The 18359-nt window shown below is 52.6% G+C and overlaps 1 protein-coding gene and 1 long non-coding RNA gene across 2 annotated transcripts; both read right to left on the bottom strand.

The window, feature by feature from the left end:
- Positions 1 to 787: 787 nt before the first annotated feature.
- LOC150066093 (histo-blood group ABO system transferase 2-like) lies at positions 788 to 2937 on the bottom strand. Its single transcript, XM_090329405.1, has 3 exons — positions 2915 to 2937; positions 2405 to 2539; positions 788 to 1509 (listed from the first exon to the last, which is right to left on the bottom strand). Exons 1-3 carry the CDS (start codon positions 2935 to 2937, stop codon positions 819 to 821), a joined length of 849 nt encoding a protein of 282 aa, XP_090185531.1. The 3' UTR covers positions 788 to 818.
- A 4872-nt stretch (positions 2938 to 7809) lies between these two features.
- On the bottom strand, positions 7810 to 13050 carry LOC150066092 (uncharacterized). Its single transcript, XR_016534822.1, has 3 exons — positions 12847 to 13050; positions 8369 to 8438; positions 7810 to 7867 (listed from the first exon to the last, which is right to left on the bottom strand). It is a non-coding gene; the product is annotated as an uncharacterized LOC150066092 (long non-coding RNA).
- Positions 13051 to 18359: the final 5309 nt, after the last annotated feature.

Below are 18359 nucleotides of genomic sequence, written 5' to 3'. Positions count from 1 at the left end.
TCTAGAAGATAATGGTTTGAAGCCAGCTTGACTAGAAAGAAAAAGTCCAGCAGACATCATCTCCAAGTGACCAGCAAAATGCTGGGCTCAAAGCATGACATATGGCAAAGCACCAGCTGTGAGTGAGAAAACCAAGAGGGTGCACAGGCCTAGAGTTCAAACCGCAGTGCTGGCACAGGAGCAACAGAGACACAGAGTGAGGCAAGTAGCAAAGTGGCTAAAGCTGGAGATCAGATGCCACCAAATGCTGGTGACAACCCAGAGCAACAGGAGCATGCACTCACGCCTGGTTGAGGGTACAAGATCACGTGAAGCTAATGGACAGAGTGAGGAAGCTTCTGCAAACATTCAATCCCCTTCAGGGTCAAAACGAATGGAAAATTCATTATCTGTAACTGCTCCAACCTGAGGTGGAGCCCAGTACTTCCCACCTATGGGTTGCTGTTGAAGGAATGCCACATTCAGACCTCAGACCACTTGGCAACACACACAAAGTTCACCCAGAAATACCCTTCTCACAGATCCTCTCACTGACAAGCAGAAGCCCGGGACAGAGGGGGGGCAAGGGCTCCTGCATCATGGGCTCATCTGCCCCGATAACCCTGGGGTTGACCTGAGGGAGAAGACAGGTCTGGCACCAGGCCCTCAGTCCTCCCTCACCTGTCCAGGGAGCTGAGACCAATGGCCTCGCACTCAGCACTTCTCAATATCGACGAAGGGATAGCCCTGACCCTTTGCTCTAAAACCATTTCAGCCCAGCACGGGGATAGGGCGCCCTGGCCCGGCCTTGCTCCTGGACCCTCCCTGAAGTCCTGTGCCTATCGGTTCCTGATTTCCTGGTGGTTCTTGTACACAGCGACAAACCGCATCTTATGTAAGACAGAGGGGCGGGAGAGCATGCGTGGGTCCCACAGGTACTCCGGGGACAGCACCTTGGTGGGCTTGTGGTACAGCAGATACTTATTCAGGTGGCTCTCGTCGAACCACACGGCTTGGATGTGGTTGTCCTGGTCGACCTGCATGGCCTCGTGGCAGGCCTTGGTAAGCCGGTGCACCTCCTCTACCGACCCCCCAAAGAAGGCCCCTATGTAGTAGAAGTCCCCCTGGTTCAGGGGGATGTAGGCCTGGGACTGCGGCCGGCGCTCATAAGTGAAGTACGTCCGCAGGGTACGGTAGAAGCCGGGATGCAGGGTGCCGAAGAGCGGGGTCAGGATCTCCACGCCCACGTGGTCCTGGAACTTCATGTCCACGTCCACACACACCAGATAGTCCATCTCGAGGCGGGGGCGCTGCTCCAGGAACCGGCTGATCATCTCCATGCGACGCATGGACACGTCCTGCCAGCGCGGGTAGCTGGGCACCGACTGAACCACCAGCCGCCGCCCCGGCCCCAGCGCCACCTGCGGCACGTCGGCCGGCCGGTCGGTGAACACGTAGTAGTTGACCCGGAATCCCACCATGAAGTGCTGCTCAGCAGACTCCAAGAACTGCCTCAGGAAGGCGACGTACCTGCAGGATGCAGGCGGCCATAGAACCCACCCGGTGCTGGCTCCAGGCAGCAAAGCCCAACCCTCTCCTGCCCGAGATGGGGACCCTGGGCTCCCCACAGGACAGCAGATTTGAGCTGGAGGCTTCCTGTGGCCCCACCTCCAGGCCACCATTCCCACAGCGCATCCTGGCCTGAGCCATGCTCCAGGAGGCCTGGCAGGGGTCTTAGGGGCCACAGCTCTGTGCCCTCTTCTATGCCTGTCCCTCAGGCCCATCTCAAGGAAGAGTCTCTGTACCCAGCCCTTCCTTCATGGTTCTTGGGACCATGACCTCAGTTAACCATTTCTATGCCTACCCAGCAATCCCTCTGCTCACCACACCCCCTCCGGGCTACAGAGCGAGACTCCACAAGGCGGGGGGACCAGGAAGATGGGCAGGGCTTGCCTGGGCCCAGACCTTAGATCCAAGAACAAGAGCTTGCAGCCCAGGGAGTTTCCATCTGCCTCATGGCCTGTCATCCCTGGAGGCTGTCCAGAGCCACATGCCCCTACCATGGGACAAGGATCTCCAGCATCTGACAAGCACACCAAGCCTGCACAGCACTGGCTCCTCAGTGAATTCCTCACAAGGCACCAGAGCAGCGGCTGCCAAGGCCTCAGCCCCAGCTGACAGCAGTGGGGTGGCCGGCTGCCTTCGCCTAGGCCAGTGCCTGCTCCTGTCTGGGGAGGACCACGCCAGGTCCAGGGAGACACTGCACATGCGCACATGTGCAGCAGGGCTTCTGTGCTGGGGACTTGTCCTAGCAGCTGGGACGAGAGCACCCACGCTGCTTCTGTGCCCTTCTCAGACCCTCAGCTACCCTAGGGCCTGGACAGATCTGGGTGCCCCCAGGCCTCTGCCCTCCACCATCTCTTACTTTTTGATGGCAAACACAGATAGTCCCACGGTGATGTTCTGGAGCTGGAACTGCTCATTCAAGATGTCAATATTGAAGGTCCCCTCCCAGATGATGGGAGCCAGCCACGGGGTCAGGACAAGGACATCTCTCCTACTGCACAGAGAAAGAGCACCAAGCCCAACCTGTGGCCCCGAGCCCTACCTGCCACCCTCCCAGCCTCCTCTGCACCTCCGATTGGCAAACGTGGTTTCACCAGGAAACCAACCAGAGGCAAATCAGACTCAAGGGGCCAGGCAACAGGAGTCACTGCTGGGCCCGGCTGGAGCCAAGACGTGCTGGCAAGGGTCAAATAGTCCATACACCCCCTACCCAAGCACCTTAGGGACCCATGCCTCTGCAAGGAAAGCAAGTCAAAGAAACAGACAAGATGGTTTGGGACCCCGAGTCCTATCCAATACCAAAAAAAGAAAAGGGTTAATAGAAAATGGAGCATTAACCCAGGAAATTCTTGAGGCTTTGTTTGTTTGCTTTTTCTTGCCATAGGGAAGCATGGTAGCCAAGCCACATCCCCAGCCCAAAGAAACTGCCTCCATGTCTTTCACACAGGTCTTTGTGCCACTTCCAGTGGCAGTAGATTTACTCACGTGGGCATCAGAGTCATCGGCTGGGGATATATCATCCTGCAAACCAAACACAAGTGTGCACAGGAGTCCTTTTGGCTGTGGAGGCAGGCTAGACGGCCTCACCCTCCAGAACCAGTGGTGGTGGGGCCGAGGCGGGGAGAGACCTAATGCCTGGAACTCACAGGGGGCTGAGCAGCAATCTCAGTCCTGGAGAACCAGCTGATACCCAGAGCAGCACCCCTTGGCCCCATACTGGCCTGTTGCAGTTCTAGTGGCACCTGGGGCCCAAGCTTCCTGTCAGAGGCCAGCCTCAATGGCAGGCTGAAACACTGTCCATGTCAGGCCTGTGACCACAAGCAGTGGACCCAGAAGGTCAAACGCCTGCAGCAGCCATCATTTTTGTGTGTGGCTTCCAGCAGTAGGAGTCAGCTTGAAGAGGGCAGGCAATTACAGTGTAGCCTATAACAGGGGTGAGCCCTGATGACATCTGTGACCAAACCAGGCCAGTCAGAAAATGACAAACCCAGCCGGTGCAGTGGCTCAGGCCTATAATCACAGCTACTCAGGAGCCTGTGATCAGAGGGTAATAGTTCAAAGCCAGCCTGGGCAGGAAAGTCTGTGAGACTCTTTTATCTCTAACTAGCAAAAAGCTGGAAGAGGTGCTGTGGCTCAAGTGGTAGAGCTCTAGCCCTGAGGAAAGCCTAAGCTCCAGCCATGAGTTAAAAGCCAGGCCTGGTAAAACAAAACAAAACAACAACAACAAGAACAACAAAAAGAGCTACACAGTTGTGGTCGGCATGAAAGGAGAAATGGGGGATGATGAGAGATGGGGGTCACACTGCCCAAAGACAAATGTACTGGTTACTCCACTTATGTAACTCCTCTGTACATCACCTTCATAGTAACAATATTTTAATCTTAAAAAAGGTTTTCTTGGGGCCAGGAGTGTGGCCTAGTGATAGAGTGCTTGACAATATGCATGAATACCCTGGTTTGACTCCTTGGACCCACATACATAGAAAAAGCCGAAAGAAGGCTGGGAGTTTGGCCTCGTGGTTAAAGTGCTTGCCTAGCATGCATGAAGACCCGGGTTCAATTCCTCGGTACCACATACATAGAAAAAAGCCGGAAGTGGTGCTGAGGCTCAAGTGGTAGAGCTCTAGCCTTGAGAAAGTCCAAGGACAGTGCTCAGGCCCTGAGCTCAAGCACAGAAGTGGCAAAAAAAAAAAAGAAAAGAAAAGAAAAAGCCGAAAGTGGTGCTGTGGCTCAAGAGGTAGAACACCAGTCTCAGGAGAGCACAGGACAGTGCTCAGGCCCTGAGGTCAAGTCACAGGACTAGTCGAAAAAAACAAGGTTTCTTTAGAGCTAGGACTTAGCTCAGTGGTACAGTTCCTGCCTACCAAGTGCCACATGCTGGTTTCAAGCTCCAGGACTAAGAAAACAAACCAAACGTTTTCTTTAACTAAAGAGAGTCAGGGGAAGCTGGGCCCTGATGGCTCCTGAGATCTCGGGAGGCTGAGTTCTGAGAATGGTGGTTCAATGCCGGCCCGGGCACTAAAGTCCCTGAGACTCTCATCTCCAATTAATATCCAGAAAACAGGAAGGGGCATTGTGGCTCAAGGGTAGGGCGATAACCTTGAGCTGAAGAGTCAGGACAACACCCAGACCCAGGGTTTGAGTCCCACGCTGAGAAAAAAAGTCAGCTGGTGCAAAGGAAGCATGAGCCTCATGAGCTGAGCCCACAAGCTGAGCCCCATGAGCTGAGCCCCATGGTCTCTCTGACTCCAGGAGGAGGCAAAGGCAGAGCAAAGGCAGGGAAGTCACACTGTCTCAGGCAGAGGTGCCCAGCTCCCCCATGCACAGCCCCTCTGGCTCACACACATGGCAGCCCCCGAGGCTCCCCCACAGGACACTGTACCTGGACAAGGATCTGCTCTGCTGGTCCTCCCGCTCCACTGCAGCCACCCTACAGGAGACACAGGGTCAGGTCTCAGCCCTCGTGCCGGAGACTGGCTGAGGCCTGGGGAAGGAAGGGGAGCCCCAGAAACACCGCCCCTCCCCAGCTGAGGCCAGTCAACCTCCAAACTCAGGGGTACAGCCCTCAAGAGCCAGCCTGCTGTGCCCAGGGGTGGGGGCACAGCTGCCTGCTGCCCCAGCCACTCAAGACAGGGAGGCAGAGGACTTGCAGTGTGAAGCCAGCCCAGGCACAAAGTGAATGTGACAGGTCCCCAGACCAAACCGAGTGTCAGCACACACGTGGGACATGGAGCCATGCTGGAGCAGATCCGGAAAGCCAGGCCCACATTACATGAAGGTGGCAGTGGCACAAGGCAGCCCCTGCTGAATGCTGTTCTCCCTCCCTCCATGGAAGGCCTGCAGAGGGCAGCCAAGGCCACACCCAGACCCAGGGCAGCCTCTGTCACTCTAGAGAAGTCTATGCATAAATTCTCTCTACCTCTCTCTAACACACACACACACACACACACACACAAATAGAAAAATCCTATTAACTAGAAGGCTGTGTGTCCAGGCTCCTGTTTTGGTTCAATTGCTTTGAGTGTAAAGCAATTAATTTTCTGTAAAGAAAAGCCACCTGCCTTTTACCTTCTGCCCTCTAGCACAAACCTGGTCCTTCTGCCATTTAATCCTGACTCTTTCCCACCTTTCATCTGAAATGAACTCACTCAACCCCTGACCAGTTCCCTGGCCCCAGTCCCATGGCCCCTTCCTGTGCAAGCCCTCCTCTGGCTCACCGCTCCTTAGCCCTTCCTGCCTGTCCACGCTAACCGACTTCTAATGTATACCTGGCAATAGGTCATCTGTAAACGTTTTTTTTCTTTGCCAGTCCTAAGGCTTGAACTCAGGGCTTGAACACTGACCTTGGACACTTTTTGATCAAGACTAGCACTCTGTCACTTGAGCCACGGCACCACTTCAGGCTGAATATATGGTACCAAGGAATGGAACCCAGGGCTTCATGCATGCTAGGCGTGCACTGTACCTCTAGGCTACACTCCCAGTCCTGGAAACCATTGTTATTAAGGAATTTTGTTCTGGTTTGGTTTTGGCCATTTCTGCTTTCTTCATTGCTCTATTTCTCTTTTTTCTTTTCTTTCTTTTTTTTTTTTTTTTTTTTGGATGGGGAATCATAGGGTTTGAACCCTACACCTGGAGGGAGAATCCCACTTTCCATTTCTAGTGATGTGATCCACTGCACCCCGGCTTTTTTGTTTTGTTTTGTTTTTCTGCTCTTCTTCCATCTTGATTGTTGGCATTAACTTCTTTTTTTTGTGTGTGAGTCTATCAACCTACTCAGCTGACCTCATTTCACCCTCTACCCTAACCCAGCACAACACAGATTCAGTTGAGTTCTACTCTCCTCACTCCATATGCCCCTCATCTCTCCCAGAAGGCTGGGCTCCAGGCATTCCCCCCTCCCCCCAAACACACACACTAGGAACCAAGCATCTAGTATTATTCCACCAGGACCAGCCCCTCTGAATCCTTCCTCCAGCTGCCCAGTGAATGGTGACAGCACAAAACCACACCTCACATCTATCTAAAATGATCAGAAAAGTGATAACTGGTTATCACGAGACCTCTGCACAGACCCAGGCGGCACAGACCAGCTTGGGGAGCAGCATCCTCACCAGGCCTGGACAGATCCTCACCAGGCCCTGGCTGACTCTCACCAGGCCCAGACATTTGCCAACCGAAAGCAACCCACACTACCACACCCAGGCATCTCCCCATAGGAGAGGTTGGGACTAACAGGGAGCACGAGAGGGTGAATTCAGATGAAACTGATGGCTTCCAACTATGAATAGAGAAGAAGGAAACCTGCTGAAAAATGTACAGGGGATAAAGGGGTGAGACTCATTATAATACACTTACAAATGCCCAGAAATATAATAATAACAGCTCCCTACTGTGTAACAAATAGAAGCTAATAATAACAATGAGTAGCCTGTTCCTCTGGCCCCCACTACTTGGTGGTGGAGAGAGTTCAAAGCTGGTCTGCAGCAAAGCTGGAGATGCTAGCTGAAAAAAGTAGGAAAGAAAAGAGGGAAGGAAGAACGGAAGGAAGGAAGGAAGGAAGGTATGCAGGAAGGCAGGCCGGCCAAAAAAAGTCTTCCTAGCAAATACAAGGCCCAGAGTTGTCAGAACTAGCCGTATCAGCAGGTTGTATGACAGGTCGTGAGTGGGTGCACCACTGAGCAAGGCAGAACCAGCCAGAACACAGAGCAGGACAGAGCCAGACACCCAGCCAAGGAAAGGAGGGCTGGAACCTGGCTTGCCTGATGCTATGGAGGACAGACTACACAGCAGCAGGGGTCTGCGGGGGGCACAGCGGTGGGGTCCGGCCACACAGGGTCTCCTAACATGTCCCAGGAGGAGGGATCTGCTCCTGCGAGGGGAGGGGTCAGGCAGATGAGAGACAGATGAGCATGAGGCTCCTGCAAGGTGAGAACAGCCTTGGCACAGCAGAGCTGAGGAGGCACAGAGAAGCCTGCAGATGTGGAAGACATGAAGAGGCGGTGAGGGCCTGGGGACCTCCTGGTGCTGGGGCGAGGCAGGAGGGTGGAAGGCAAAGCCATGAGCTCAACAGGCTACCCAGGCAGATGGCACAGACGGGGAGGAGAGCCCAAAGTCGGGAGTTCAGATGGGAGACTGAGGCCCAGGCCAGCTGCAGGCAACCCTGTAGGGCACCTGAAGTGGCAGAGGCTGCCCGAGGGACACACAGGCAGACTCCCAGCACAGGGCACGACAGGCAGCTCGTGCCTCCCCCACCGTCACTCACCTGGTCGCAGCTCCCAGGCCCCCGAGCACCTGGCTGCTGGGGGTCAAGAACCCGTAGCTACAAGAAAGAAGTGGCAGAGACAGGTGCTCAGGATGCAGCCCCGAGCAGCCTGCTCCCATTCCCCACCCTCCACCCTTGCCCAGAGCACACAGCTCCTGCCAGGCTTCAGGGCCTTGTGGCCCCAGCAAAGCTGAACCCTGTGCGACACCCTGCACAGGAGGCAGTGAGGGAAGGACTCCTGGGCCCCAGGGCTTCCTAGCCACCATGGATGTCCGCAGAGCTGGCAGTGGCTTTGCTTAGGTTCCAGGGCCTTCTGCATCTGGGAATAAATAGCAAGCCCCAGACTGGCCTCCCCACACCCCTTCCCCAGGAAACAACCCAGCCCAGAGCCCCTCAGTGAACGGTGAAGTGGAAGGAAAGGGGGCGGAGGGAATAGGCCAAGGCCAGACACCCCACGGCTGGAGCAGCACCCTGGTCCTGCTGGGCCTGTGAGAATGGAGCGCAGCCCAGGGGCTCCCACCGGGCTCCAGTGGGCCACCCGCCAGCCCCATGACCTACCCAAAGAAGACCAGAGTGACAATCATCAGGAGAAGGGTCCCCGGGTGAAGCAAGTAATACTTCAGGTTTCCTGAAACAAAGCAGTGGAAAATTCAGTTCCTCCCTCTCCTCCCCACCCCTCCCCGAGAGCCATCACATCTCCTGTGCCACACAATGCTCAGCATAGATCCAAGACACAGCCAAAACCAGCCCTAGCTCCTCCCAGGGGCTCCCTCATCCACTCTGGGTCTTTGTGCTCCTGCCCCTGGCTTTGTCATTCCACTCCAGCACTCCCAACTACAGAGACAACCATAAACCACAGAGAGGCCAGGGCAGCTTCCCCCACCCTGGGGTCGCCTGGAGCTCCCGGCCTGAGACTTCTCATCATGGGCAATGCAGGAGCAAACTCAGGACCCTGTGCATGTTGGGTAAGAGTGGGTCACTGAGCTTTGGAAGGCGTGTACTTCCATGGTTAAGAGTAACAAATAGGGGCCAGGAGTTTGGCCTATGGTGCTTCCTTAGCATGTGTGAAGACTGGGTTCTATTCCTCAATACCACATACATAGAAAAAGGTGGAGTTGGTGCTGTGGCCCAAGTGGTAGAGCTCTAGCCTTGAGAAAGCCCAAGGACAGTGCTCGGGCCCTGAGTTCAAGGTTCAGGACTGGCACAGGCACAAAAAAGAATAACAAATACCAGGGTTGTAGGCATGGCTCAGTTGATGGAGTGCTAGGGAATAAGCCAAAGTGTCAATTACTGACTTCCAGCCATAGTCACAGACCAAAAAAAAAAAAAGAAAGAAAGAAAGACAGTGAAGTGACTCACACCTGTAAGCTACTCAGGAGGCTGAGATCTGAGAATCAAGGTTCAAGGCAGCCCAGGCAGGGAAGATCTGAGACTCTTATCTCCAGTCAAACACTAGAAAATGGGAAGTGGGGCTTGTTTCAAGGTTAGTGTGGTAGCCTTGAGCTGAAGAGCTCAGGGACAGTGCCCAGTCCGATTTCAACCTCATGACCCACAGAGAGAGAGAGAGAGAGAGAGAGAGAGAGAGAGAGAGAGAGAGAGAGAGAGAGAAAGGGAGAGGAAGGGGGAGGGAGAGAGAGAGACAGAGAGAGACACACACAGAGAGACAGAGAGACAGAGACAGAGACAGACAGAGAAGCCAACAGAGAAAAGGAGTTCAAATATCCCTAAATGCCTACTGGTCTCTCTTTACCTTCTTTTTCCAAATCCCCTGATCATGAAACCAATAACTCCTAACAGTTTCTGGAAACAAAGGAACAGGGGAGGGAACCCCTGACCTCTCATTTACTTATCTGGCCAGTACTAAGGTTTGAACTGAGGTCTCATTCCTGCTGCGCTTGCTTGCTCAGCCTGCGCTGTCACTTGAGACACACTCCCTGCCCTGTTTTTGCTGGTTATGGAGATGGAGTCTCCTGGATTGTTCTGCTGAGGGGTGGTTTCAAACTGTGACCTTCCTGGTCTCAGCCTCCTGAGAAGGTAGGACTATAGGTACCTGGCTGCCACGTACCTAAAAGGCATCTTTCGCTTGGCTGTTGGGAAATTAAGTGAAAATCACTTCCGCATTCTCTCTCAGCCCCTCTCCCACCTCCACCCACCAGCTGTGCACTTCACTTTCATCAAGTCCAGTGTCCTCCACTGTTACATTTTTCACCTCTTTTCCTCTGATTCTACATAAAGAAATCTGTGTGAAGAATTCAAAATCATCAGTAAAAATTAAGAAAGAAGTCCTTTGTTCCCACATCTTTGGAGTTCAGTATGTGGATTATATACACATGAAGGAGAGCACCTTTGTGATTCTCTCCTATAACTCTCCTGTGTGTGAGCGTCTAGAACCCGGTGTAACTTGTCATTTCCCAGTGCCTTTGAGATGTAACCTCCACACACCAGGGAGAACATTCACTGTTTGTCTTTCTGAGCTTGAATTATCTCACACAACATGATTTGTTCTAGTCCCATCTATTTACCTGCAAATGAAATCCTTCCTTTCTTTTTTGTTTGTGTGTTTGAAGGGGTCATGGGGCTTGAGCTTGGACTAGGCGCTGTCCTTGACCTCTTCAATCAAGGCTACTACCATATTTTTTTTTTGCCAGTCCTGGGCTTGACTTCAGGGCCTGAGCACTGTCCTTGAACTTTCTCAAGGCTAGAGCTCTGCCACTTGTGCCCCAGCACCAATTCCAGCTTTTTCCTATGTATGTGGTACTGAAGAATTGAACACAGGTCTATGTATATGCTAGGCAAGCACTCTACCACTAGGCCAAAGTGCCAATCTGCTTTTTTTTTCCCCATTATTTTTTTTTTTGCCAGTCTTGGGCTTGAGCTCAGGGTCGAAGCACAGTACTTAGACTTTCTCAAGGCTAGAGCTCTACCAGTTCTGCACCACTTCTGGCTTTTTTCTATGTATGTGGTCCTGAGGAATCAAACCCAGGTCTTCATGCAGGATAGGCAAGTACTCTATAACTAGGCCCAAATCGAGGCCCCTACCCTACACTTGAGCCAAGCCCCACTTCCTGTTTTCTAGAGGTTAATTGGAGATAAGAGTCTCAGGTCCTTTTGTGCCTGGATCTTTATACCCTGATCCTCAGATCTCAGCCTCCTGAGTAGGTAGGATTACAGTCGTGAGCCACCGAGCCTGGCAATGACTTCATGTCTTTCTAGTGGCTGTGTCAAAATTCATTGTATAAAGGTTCCACATTTCTTGATCCATTCATCTGTTGTGGGGTATCTGGGCTGCTTCCATACCTTGGATACTGTGAACAGTGAAGCAGTGAATATGGATGTGTAGGTGTCCTTGTCGTGTTCTGTTCATGATGCTCAGGGTAGATGCCTGAAGTGCTGTGCTGGGTCACAGGTGATGTCTAGGTGTAGTTTTTTGAGACCCTCCAGACTACTCTCCAGAGTGGTTTCTAGCTTATAGTCCCACCAGCAGTGCAGGAGGGTTCCCCTTTCTCCACATCCCCACCAGCAGTTGTTGTCTGAGGTCAGACTGCAGTGAGGCAGAACCTCGGGATTATTTTCATTTTCATTTGCTTTACTATGGGAGGGATGAGGAGCATTTGCTCCGGTGTTTCGTTGACATTCTTCCCTCTTCTTCTGAAAAGTCTCTTCTTAGCTCCCTTGCCCACTTAGTTATTGGTGTGCTAAGTTTGTGAGAATAAAAGAAAAATGATGCCATCCCTATGGAAACACTGGCCAGCTTCTTTAGAATGTCAGGCTGCTCTTTACCATGTGAGCCAGCAATTCCAATACAGAATATCTACCCAGAAGACATGAAAGTACTCGTCTAGACAATGCCAGAGACCAGGAATGCCCGCCCACAGCCTGCTTCTCCTTTCCTGGGCCGCCTCGCCTCACCTGCCAGGGGCTCCCCTCACCTGCCCTGGGCTCGCCTCGCCTCCTCTCCCCTCCTCTCCCATCTCTCCTCACCTCCCCTCCCCGCCTCGCCCCCCCTCCCCGCCTTGCCTCCCTTCCCCTCCTCTCCGGTCTCTCCTCCCCTCCCCTCCTGCCTCCCCTCCCCGTCTCCCTCCTCTCCCGTCTCTCCGCCCCGCCTCACCTCCCCTCCCGCCTCCCCTCCCCTCCCCGTCTCTTCTCCCCTCCCCGTCCCGTCTCCCCTCCCCGTCTCCCTCCTCTCCTGTCTCTCCTCCCCTCCCCTCCCGCCTCCCCTCCCCTCCCCGTCCCGCCTCCCCTCCCCGTCTCCCTCCTCTCCCGTCTCTCCTCCCCTCCTCGCCCCGCCTCCCCTCCCGCCTCCCCTCCCCTCCCCGCCCCGCCTCCCCTCCCCGTCTCCCTCCTCTCCCGTCTCTCCTCCCCTCCTCGCCCCGCCTCCCCGCCCTGCCTCCCCTCCCCTCCCGCCTCGCCTCCTCTCCCCGTCTTGCCTCCCCGCCCCGCCTCCCCTCCCCTCCCGCCTCCCCTCCCCTCCCGCCTCCCCTCCCCTCCCCGTCTCCCTCCTCTCCCCGTCTCTCCTCCCCTCCCCTCCCCGCCTCCCCTCCCCGTCTCCCTCCTCTCCTGCCTCCCCTCCCGCCTCCCCTCCCCTCCCCGTCTCGCCTCCCCGCCCCGCCTCCCCTCCCCTCCCGCCTCCCCTCCCCTCCCCGCCTCCCCTCCCCGTCTTCCTCCTCTCCTGTCTCTCCTCCCCTCCTCGCCCCGCCTCCCCGCCCCGCCTCCCCTCCCCTCCCGCCTCGCCTCCTCTCCCCGTCTCGCCTCCTCTCCTGTCTCTCCTCCCCTCCTCGCCCCGCCTCCCCTCCCCTCCCGCCTCCCCTCCCCTCCCCGTCTCGCCTCCCCGCCCCGCCTCCCCTCCCCTCCCGCCTTGCCTCCTCTCCCCGTCTCGCCTCCTCTCCTGTCTCTCCTCCCCTCCTCGCCCCGCCTCCCCGCCCCGCCTCCCCTCCCCTCCCGCCTCGCCTCCTCTCCCCGTCTCGCCTCCTCTCCCCTCCTCTCCCGTCTCTCCTCGCCTCCCCTCGCGTCCCCGCGCGCTCGCCCCCAGCACTCACCCGCCAGCGTCCTCGGCGGCCTGTCCATGACTGGACGCCGCCCTGCACCGCCCTCCTCACAGCCCCCGGCCCACGCGCGGGGCCGCGCTGACGTCCCGGAGCCCGGCGGTCCCGAGCCCCGCACGCCTCCCGAGCCTCCCCAGGCGCGGGTCGCTCTCCGCGCCTCCCAAGCCACCCAGGAGCCACACTGACCCTGCCGGCTCCCGCCAGAGCCCAGGCGCGCGACCCCTCCCGACCCTGCTTCCGGTGCCGCGGGCTCCGCCCACAGGCGCAGACCACGCCCCTCCGAGAGCCCCGCCTCCGCCGCCTGACCCAAAGGCCCCGCACTGCCCCGCCCTTTCCAGAGGCCACGCCCTGTCCACCAGGACCGGAAGACCCGCCCCCTGTACGTGGACTCTGTGGTTCCGCCCCATAAACAACCACTGGACCTATTTCCTGCCAGGACCTGACTGACGTCCCACCTGGACCTGACTGACCCAGCCTGGACCTGACTGACTTCCCACCTGGACCTGACTGACTCACCCCCTGGACCTGACTGACTTCCCCCCTGGACCTGACTGACTCCCAGCCTGGACCTGACTGACTCCTGCCTGGACCTGACTGACTTCCCACCTGGACCTGACTGACTCCCCCCCTGGACCTGACTGACTCCCCGCCTGGACCTGACTGACTCCCCTCCTGGACCTGACTGACTCCTGCCTGGACCTGACTGACTTCCCACCTGGACCTGACTGACTCACCCCCTGGACCTGACTGACTCCCCGCCTGGACCTGACTGACTCCCCGCCTGGACCTGACTGACTCCTGCCTGGACCTGACTGACTCCTGCCTGGACCTGACTGACTCCCCGCCTGGACCTGACTGACTCCCAGCCTGGACCTGACTGACTCCTGCCTGGACCTGACTGACTTCCCACCTGGACCTGACTGACTCCCCTCCTGGACCTGACTGACTCCTGCTGGACCTGACTGACTCCTGGCCTGGACCTGACTGACTCCCCTCTTGGACCTGACTGACTCCCCGCCTGGACCTAACTGACTCCTGGCCTGGACCTGACTGTCCCCCGGCCCTGACCGGACTGACTCCCAACTGGCCCTGACTGACGCCCTGACTGGACCTGACTTACTTCCCTCCTGGACCTGACTGACTCCCCGTGCCTGACTCCCTTTCTGGACCTGACTGATTCCCGTCCTGGACCTGACTGACTCTCCGCCGGGACCTGGCTCCACGTCTGGACCTGACTGACTCTGCGTGGACCTGACTCCCGGCCTGGACCTGGACTGACTCCTGGACTGGACATGACTGACTCCCCCCCCCACCTGACTGACTCCCTGCCACGCCCCCCCTCCGCCCTTCCTCAGGCGCCCCAGGCCCAGGCCCTGGTGCTTCCCAGAGGCGTCCCTTTGATTAATGACCATCTTAACTTGCCTGGCATGGGGCTCACGCTTGTCCTTCTAGCTACTCGGAGGCTGAGATCTGAGGATTGAGGTTCAGAGCCATCCCGGCGCTGAAGAAGGTAAGACTATTATCTTTAGTTAACCTCTAGAAAAAGGGAAGCGGGCTGTGGATCAAGGCATAGGGCCGTAGCCTTGAGTTAAAGAGCTCAGGGACAGCGCCCAGGCCAGAGTTCAAGTCCCACGACCCCCCCTCCACACACACACCAAACGTTAGATGCAGCAGTGTACACCTGTCATCCAGGCTATGCAGGAAGCATACATAGGATTGAAGTCCTGGCTCACCACACATAAAATTAAATAAGAGTCTATTTGGGAAGAAATTAAAGCAAAAAGGCTGTGGATATATCTCAAGTGGTAGAGCACCACCCTAGTAAGTGCAAGGTCCTGCCTTGGTTTAAACTCCAGTGCTGCCACCACCTCTCCCTTCCCCCAAAAAAACTCCACGGTAAGGAACCAGAGAACCTATTGAAAAATGAGCTAGTGACCTTCACAGACGTGTAATCAGAACAGACGGGTGGCAACTGAGCACTGAGAAGCCTAAATTAATTTTGAATATCAATCAACTTCCTTAAAAAGTTACTTTTTATTTAAAGAAATTATTGACATTGATTTTTACATCATACTTTATCCCTTCTTATGTTTTTGTCCCCATTTCCCTCCTCCCACCTCATTTTCTCCTCCTATTTCAAAGAAACAGGTAAACAACCATATAATATACCAGGTAACAAAGTGGGATACAGTAATAATATGAGATGAAACAAAGGGCAACACAAGAGAAGAGAGAAAAACATAATACATAAAAGTATAGCAGTCACTTATAATTAAGCTCTTGTTCCCATGTCCTGGAGGTCCATTAATTTGGCCTCATCCTATATGGTCTTATGTATCTAGGGCTTGAGCTATTGCAATCCTCTGGTAGGAGAGTTTTGGACATGTAATAATTATTACAGATGAAGGAAACCACTGGGCCTATGTTCCTTTGGGTCTGGCTTACTTCACTTAATGTGGTTTTTTCCAAGTCCTTCCATTTCCTCACAAATGGTGCGATGTCATTCTTTCTGATGGCAGCATAGAATTCCATTGTGTATAAGCACCACATCTTGTTGATCCACTCATCAACTGAGGGGCATCTGGGTTGGTTCTATATCTTCGCTCTGGTAAATAGTGCTGCAGTGAACATTGTTGTGCTAGTGGATTTAGTGTGTCCTTGTTTCTGGACCAATGGGTAAATGCCAAGGAGTGGAATTGCTGGGTCTTAGGGGAGCTCTGTGTTTAGTCTTTTGAGGAACCCCAGACTGCTTTCCATAGTGGTTGAACTAGTTTGCACTCCCACAAACAGTGCAGTAGTGATCCCTCCTGGCCACATCCCGGCACCAGAATCTGTTGTTATTAGTTTTCTTGATCCTGGCCATTCTAACTGGAGTGAGGTGGAATCTCAGAGTTGTTTTGATTTGCATTTCTTTTATGGCCAGAGATGTCAAGCATTTCTTCTTGTTTCTATAGGCCATTCTTCTTTCTTCTTCAGAGAAGTCTCTCTTTATGTCTTTGGCCCATCTTTTAATGGGATGGTTGCTTCTTTGAAGATTAGTTTTGGAGAGATTCAATTTTTTTAGCTGTAGATATGTTTTAGATATTAGGCCTTTGTCTGTTAGTGAAGATCTTCTCCCACTCTGTGGGCTGTTTAACTATGTCCTTAGCCACACAGAAGCTCTGCTATTTAATGCAGTCCCATTTGTCCAAGCTATCTTTGATTTGTTGTGTTTCTGGGTCTTTATTAAGAAAGTTTCAACCTGTGCCAAGAGGCCTAGTGTATCTCCTATTCCTTTTTGTAAAGTTTTTAGGGTGTCTCCTTTTATCTCGAGGTCTTTGATCCATTTGGAATTAACCCGGGTGTAGGGTGACAAAGATGGATCCAATTTTAGCTTTCTGCAGGTGCTTAACCAGTTTTTCCAGCTGTCTTTCTTCCATTCTATTTTTTGGCTCCCTTATGAAAGATTAGGTGGCCATAATTCTGCAGGTTGATGTCTGGGTCTTCACTTCTATTCCATTGGTCCTCAGGCCTGTTCTTGTTCCAGTACCAAACTGTTTTAGTTACTATAGCCCTGTAATAGAGTCTAAAGGTTGGTACTGAAATTCTACCTGCGCCGTTCTTTCTGCTTAGAATTGTTTTTGCTATACGGGGTCTTTTATCATTCCATATGAAATTTTGGATTGCTTCTTCTATTTCCTTAAGGAATGACATTGGGATATTGATGGGTATTGCGTTGAATTTGTAGATAGCCTTGGCAGGATTACCACGATGTTAATTCTTCCAATCCAGGAGCATGGGAGGTTTTTCCATTTCCTCAGTTCTGCTTTAATTTCCTTTTTCAGATTTTTGAAGTTTTCATCATAAAGGTCTTTTACATTCTTCATTAATTCCTAAGTACATTATTTTCTTTGAGGCTATTGCAAAAGGAGTTGCTTTCCTGATTGCTGTTTCACTCCTCTCATTGTTATACAGAAAGGCTGTTGATTTTTGAGGGTTAATTTTATACTTTACTACCATGCCAAAGTTTCAAATCAGCTCAAACAACTTGGGGGAGGAGTCTATGGGATTCTATAAATATAGAATCATGTCATCTGCAAAGAGGGAAAGTTTCACTTCCTCTTTCCCTATTTGGATCCCTTTTGATGAGTTGCTGAAGATGGTTGGCCAGTATTTTATTGAGAAGTTTTGCATCAAATATTCATCAAAGAAATGAGTCTATGGGTCTCTTTCTTTGATGAGTCCCTGTCTGGTTTCAGGATGAGAGTTATGGTGGCTTTGTAAAATGAGCTTGGCAAAGAGCCTTTGCTTTCAATTTCGTTGCAGAGCTTGAGGAGTATTGGTGTGAACTCTGCTTTGAAGGCCTTATAGAATTCAGCTGTGAATCCATCTGGCTTTTCTTGGACAAGAGGTCTCTTACTGCCATTTCTATTTCAGTACTAGAAATAGGTGTGTTTATTTGGATTAGGTCTTCTTGATCCAGTGTGGGTATGTTAATATTGGCTAGAAATTCATCCATTTCTTCTAGATTCTCAAAATTTTGGGCATAAAGGTTTGAAAAGTATTCCCTTATGATGTTCTGTATCTTGGTAATTTCTGTCGTGATATTTCCATTCTTGTCCATGATTTTGTTCATTTGGGTGCGCTCCCTTTTTATTTATTTATTTATTTTTGGTCAGGTTTGCTAATGGTCTGTCAATTTTGTTAATTTTTTCAAAGAATCAACTCCTTGTTTTGTTGATTCTTTCTATGGTTTTTTTTGGGGGGGACTCCAATTCATTTCATTCTGCTTTGATTTTAATAATTTGCTTCCTTCTACTGGAACTGGGATTGGTTTGTTGTTCTTTTTCTAAGAGCGTAAGATGTACCATTAAATTGTTAGTTTGCGTTTTTTCCAATTTCTTGATGTAGGCACTCAGAGCTATAAATTTTCCTCTGAGTACTGCCTTTGCTGTGTCCCAAAGGAGCTGGTGTTTTGTGTGTTCCTTTTTGTTAAATTCCATAAACTGTTGAATTTCTGTTCTGATCTCCTCGATGACCCACTGGTGATTCAACAATATGTTGTTCAATCTCCATGAGTTACAGGGTCTTCTTTGGTGGAGATTGCTGTTCAGTTTCCATTTGATTCCCTTGTGGTCTGAGAGAATGCAGAGAATAATTTCATTGTTTCTGTACTTGCACAGGTTTGCTTTATGCCTAAAATGTGATCTATCTTAGAAAATGTTCCATGTACTGCTGAGAAAAACATATTCTGGTGTTGTTGTGTGGAAAAATCTGCAGATATCTGTTAGGTCTACTTGGTCTGTTGGCTATGTAGAATTCCATTTTATATATATATCGATTCATCTGCAGTAGGGCATCTGTATTTTTTCCATCCCGCCATATCACTCCTGGGCATCTATCCTGAACATCATAGCCCAGGATATGATAAGGACACCTGCTCAGCTATGTTCATCTCTGCACTATTCACAATAGCCAAGTGATGGAAGTAATCCAGACGCCCTACTACAGATGAATGGTACCAAAAA

The sequence above is a fragment of the Megascapheus bottae genome, chromosome 3 (genome assembly GCF_031878675.1).
Source record: "Megascapheus bottae isolate mThoBot1 chromosome 3, mThoBot2.hap1, whole genome shotgun sequence".
NCBI classification, from domain to species: Eukaryota; Metazoa; Chordata; class Mammalia; order Rodentia; family Geomyidae; genus Megascapheus; species Megascapheus bottae.
Note: the sequence above shows the minus strand (reverse complement) of the source record. Positions and strands in the feature narration are given on the sequence as shown.

Excerpts from the sequence above, each read along its gene's own strand:
- LOC150066093 (XM_090329405.1), bottom strand. The coding sequence starts at position 2,937 with ATGCTTCCCTATGGCAAGAAAAA. Across the intron at positions 2,540-2,914 it reads CTTCCCTATGGCAAGAAAAA|TAGGAGAGATGTCCTTGTCC; the intron begins GCAAACAAACAA and ends TTCTCTGTGCAG. Across the intron at positions 1,510-2,404 it reads TCTGTGTTTGCCATCAAAAA|GTACGTCGCCTTCCTGAGGC; the intron begins GTAAGAGATGGT and ends TGCATCCTGCAG.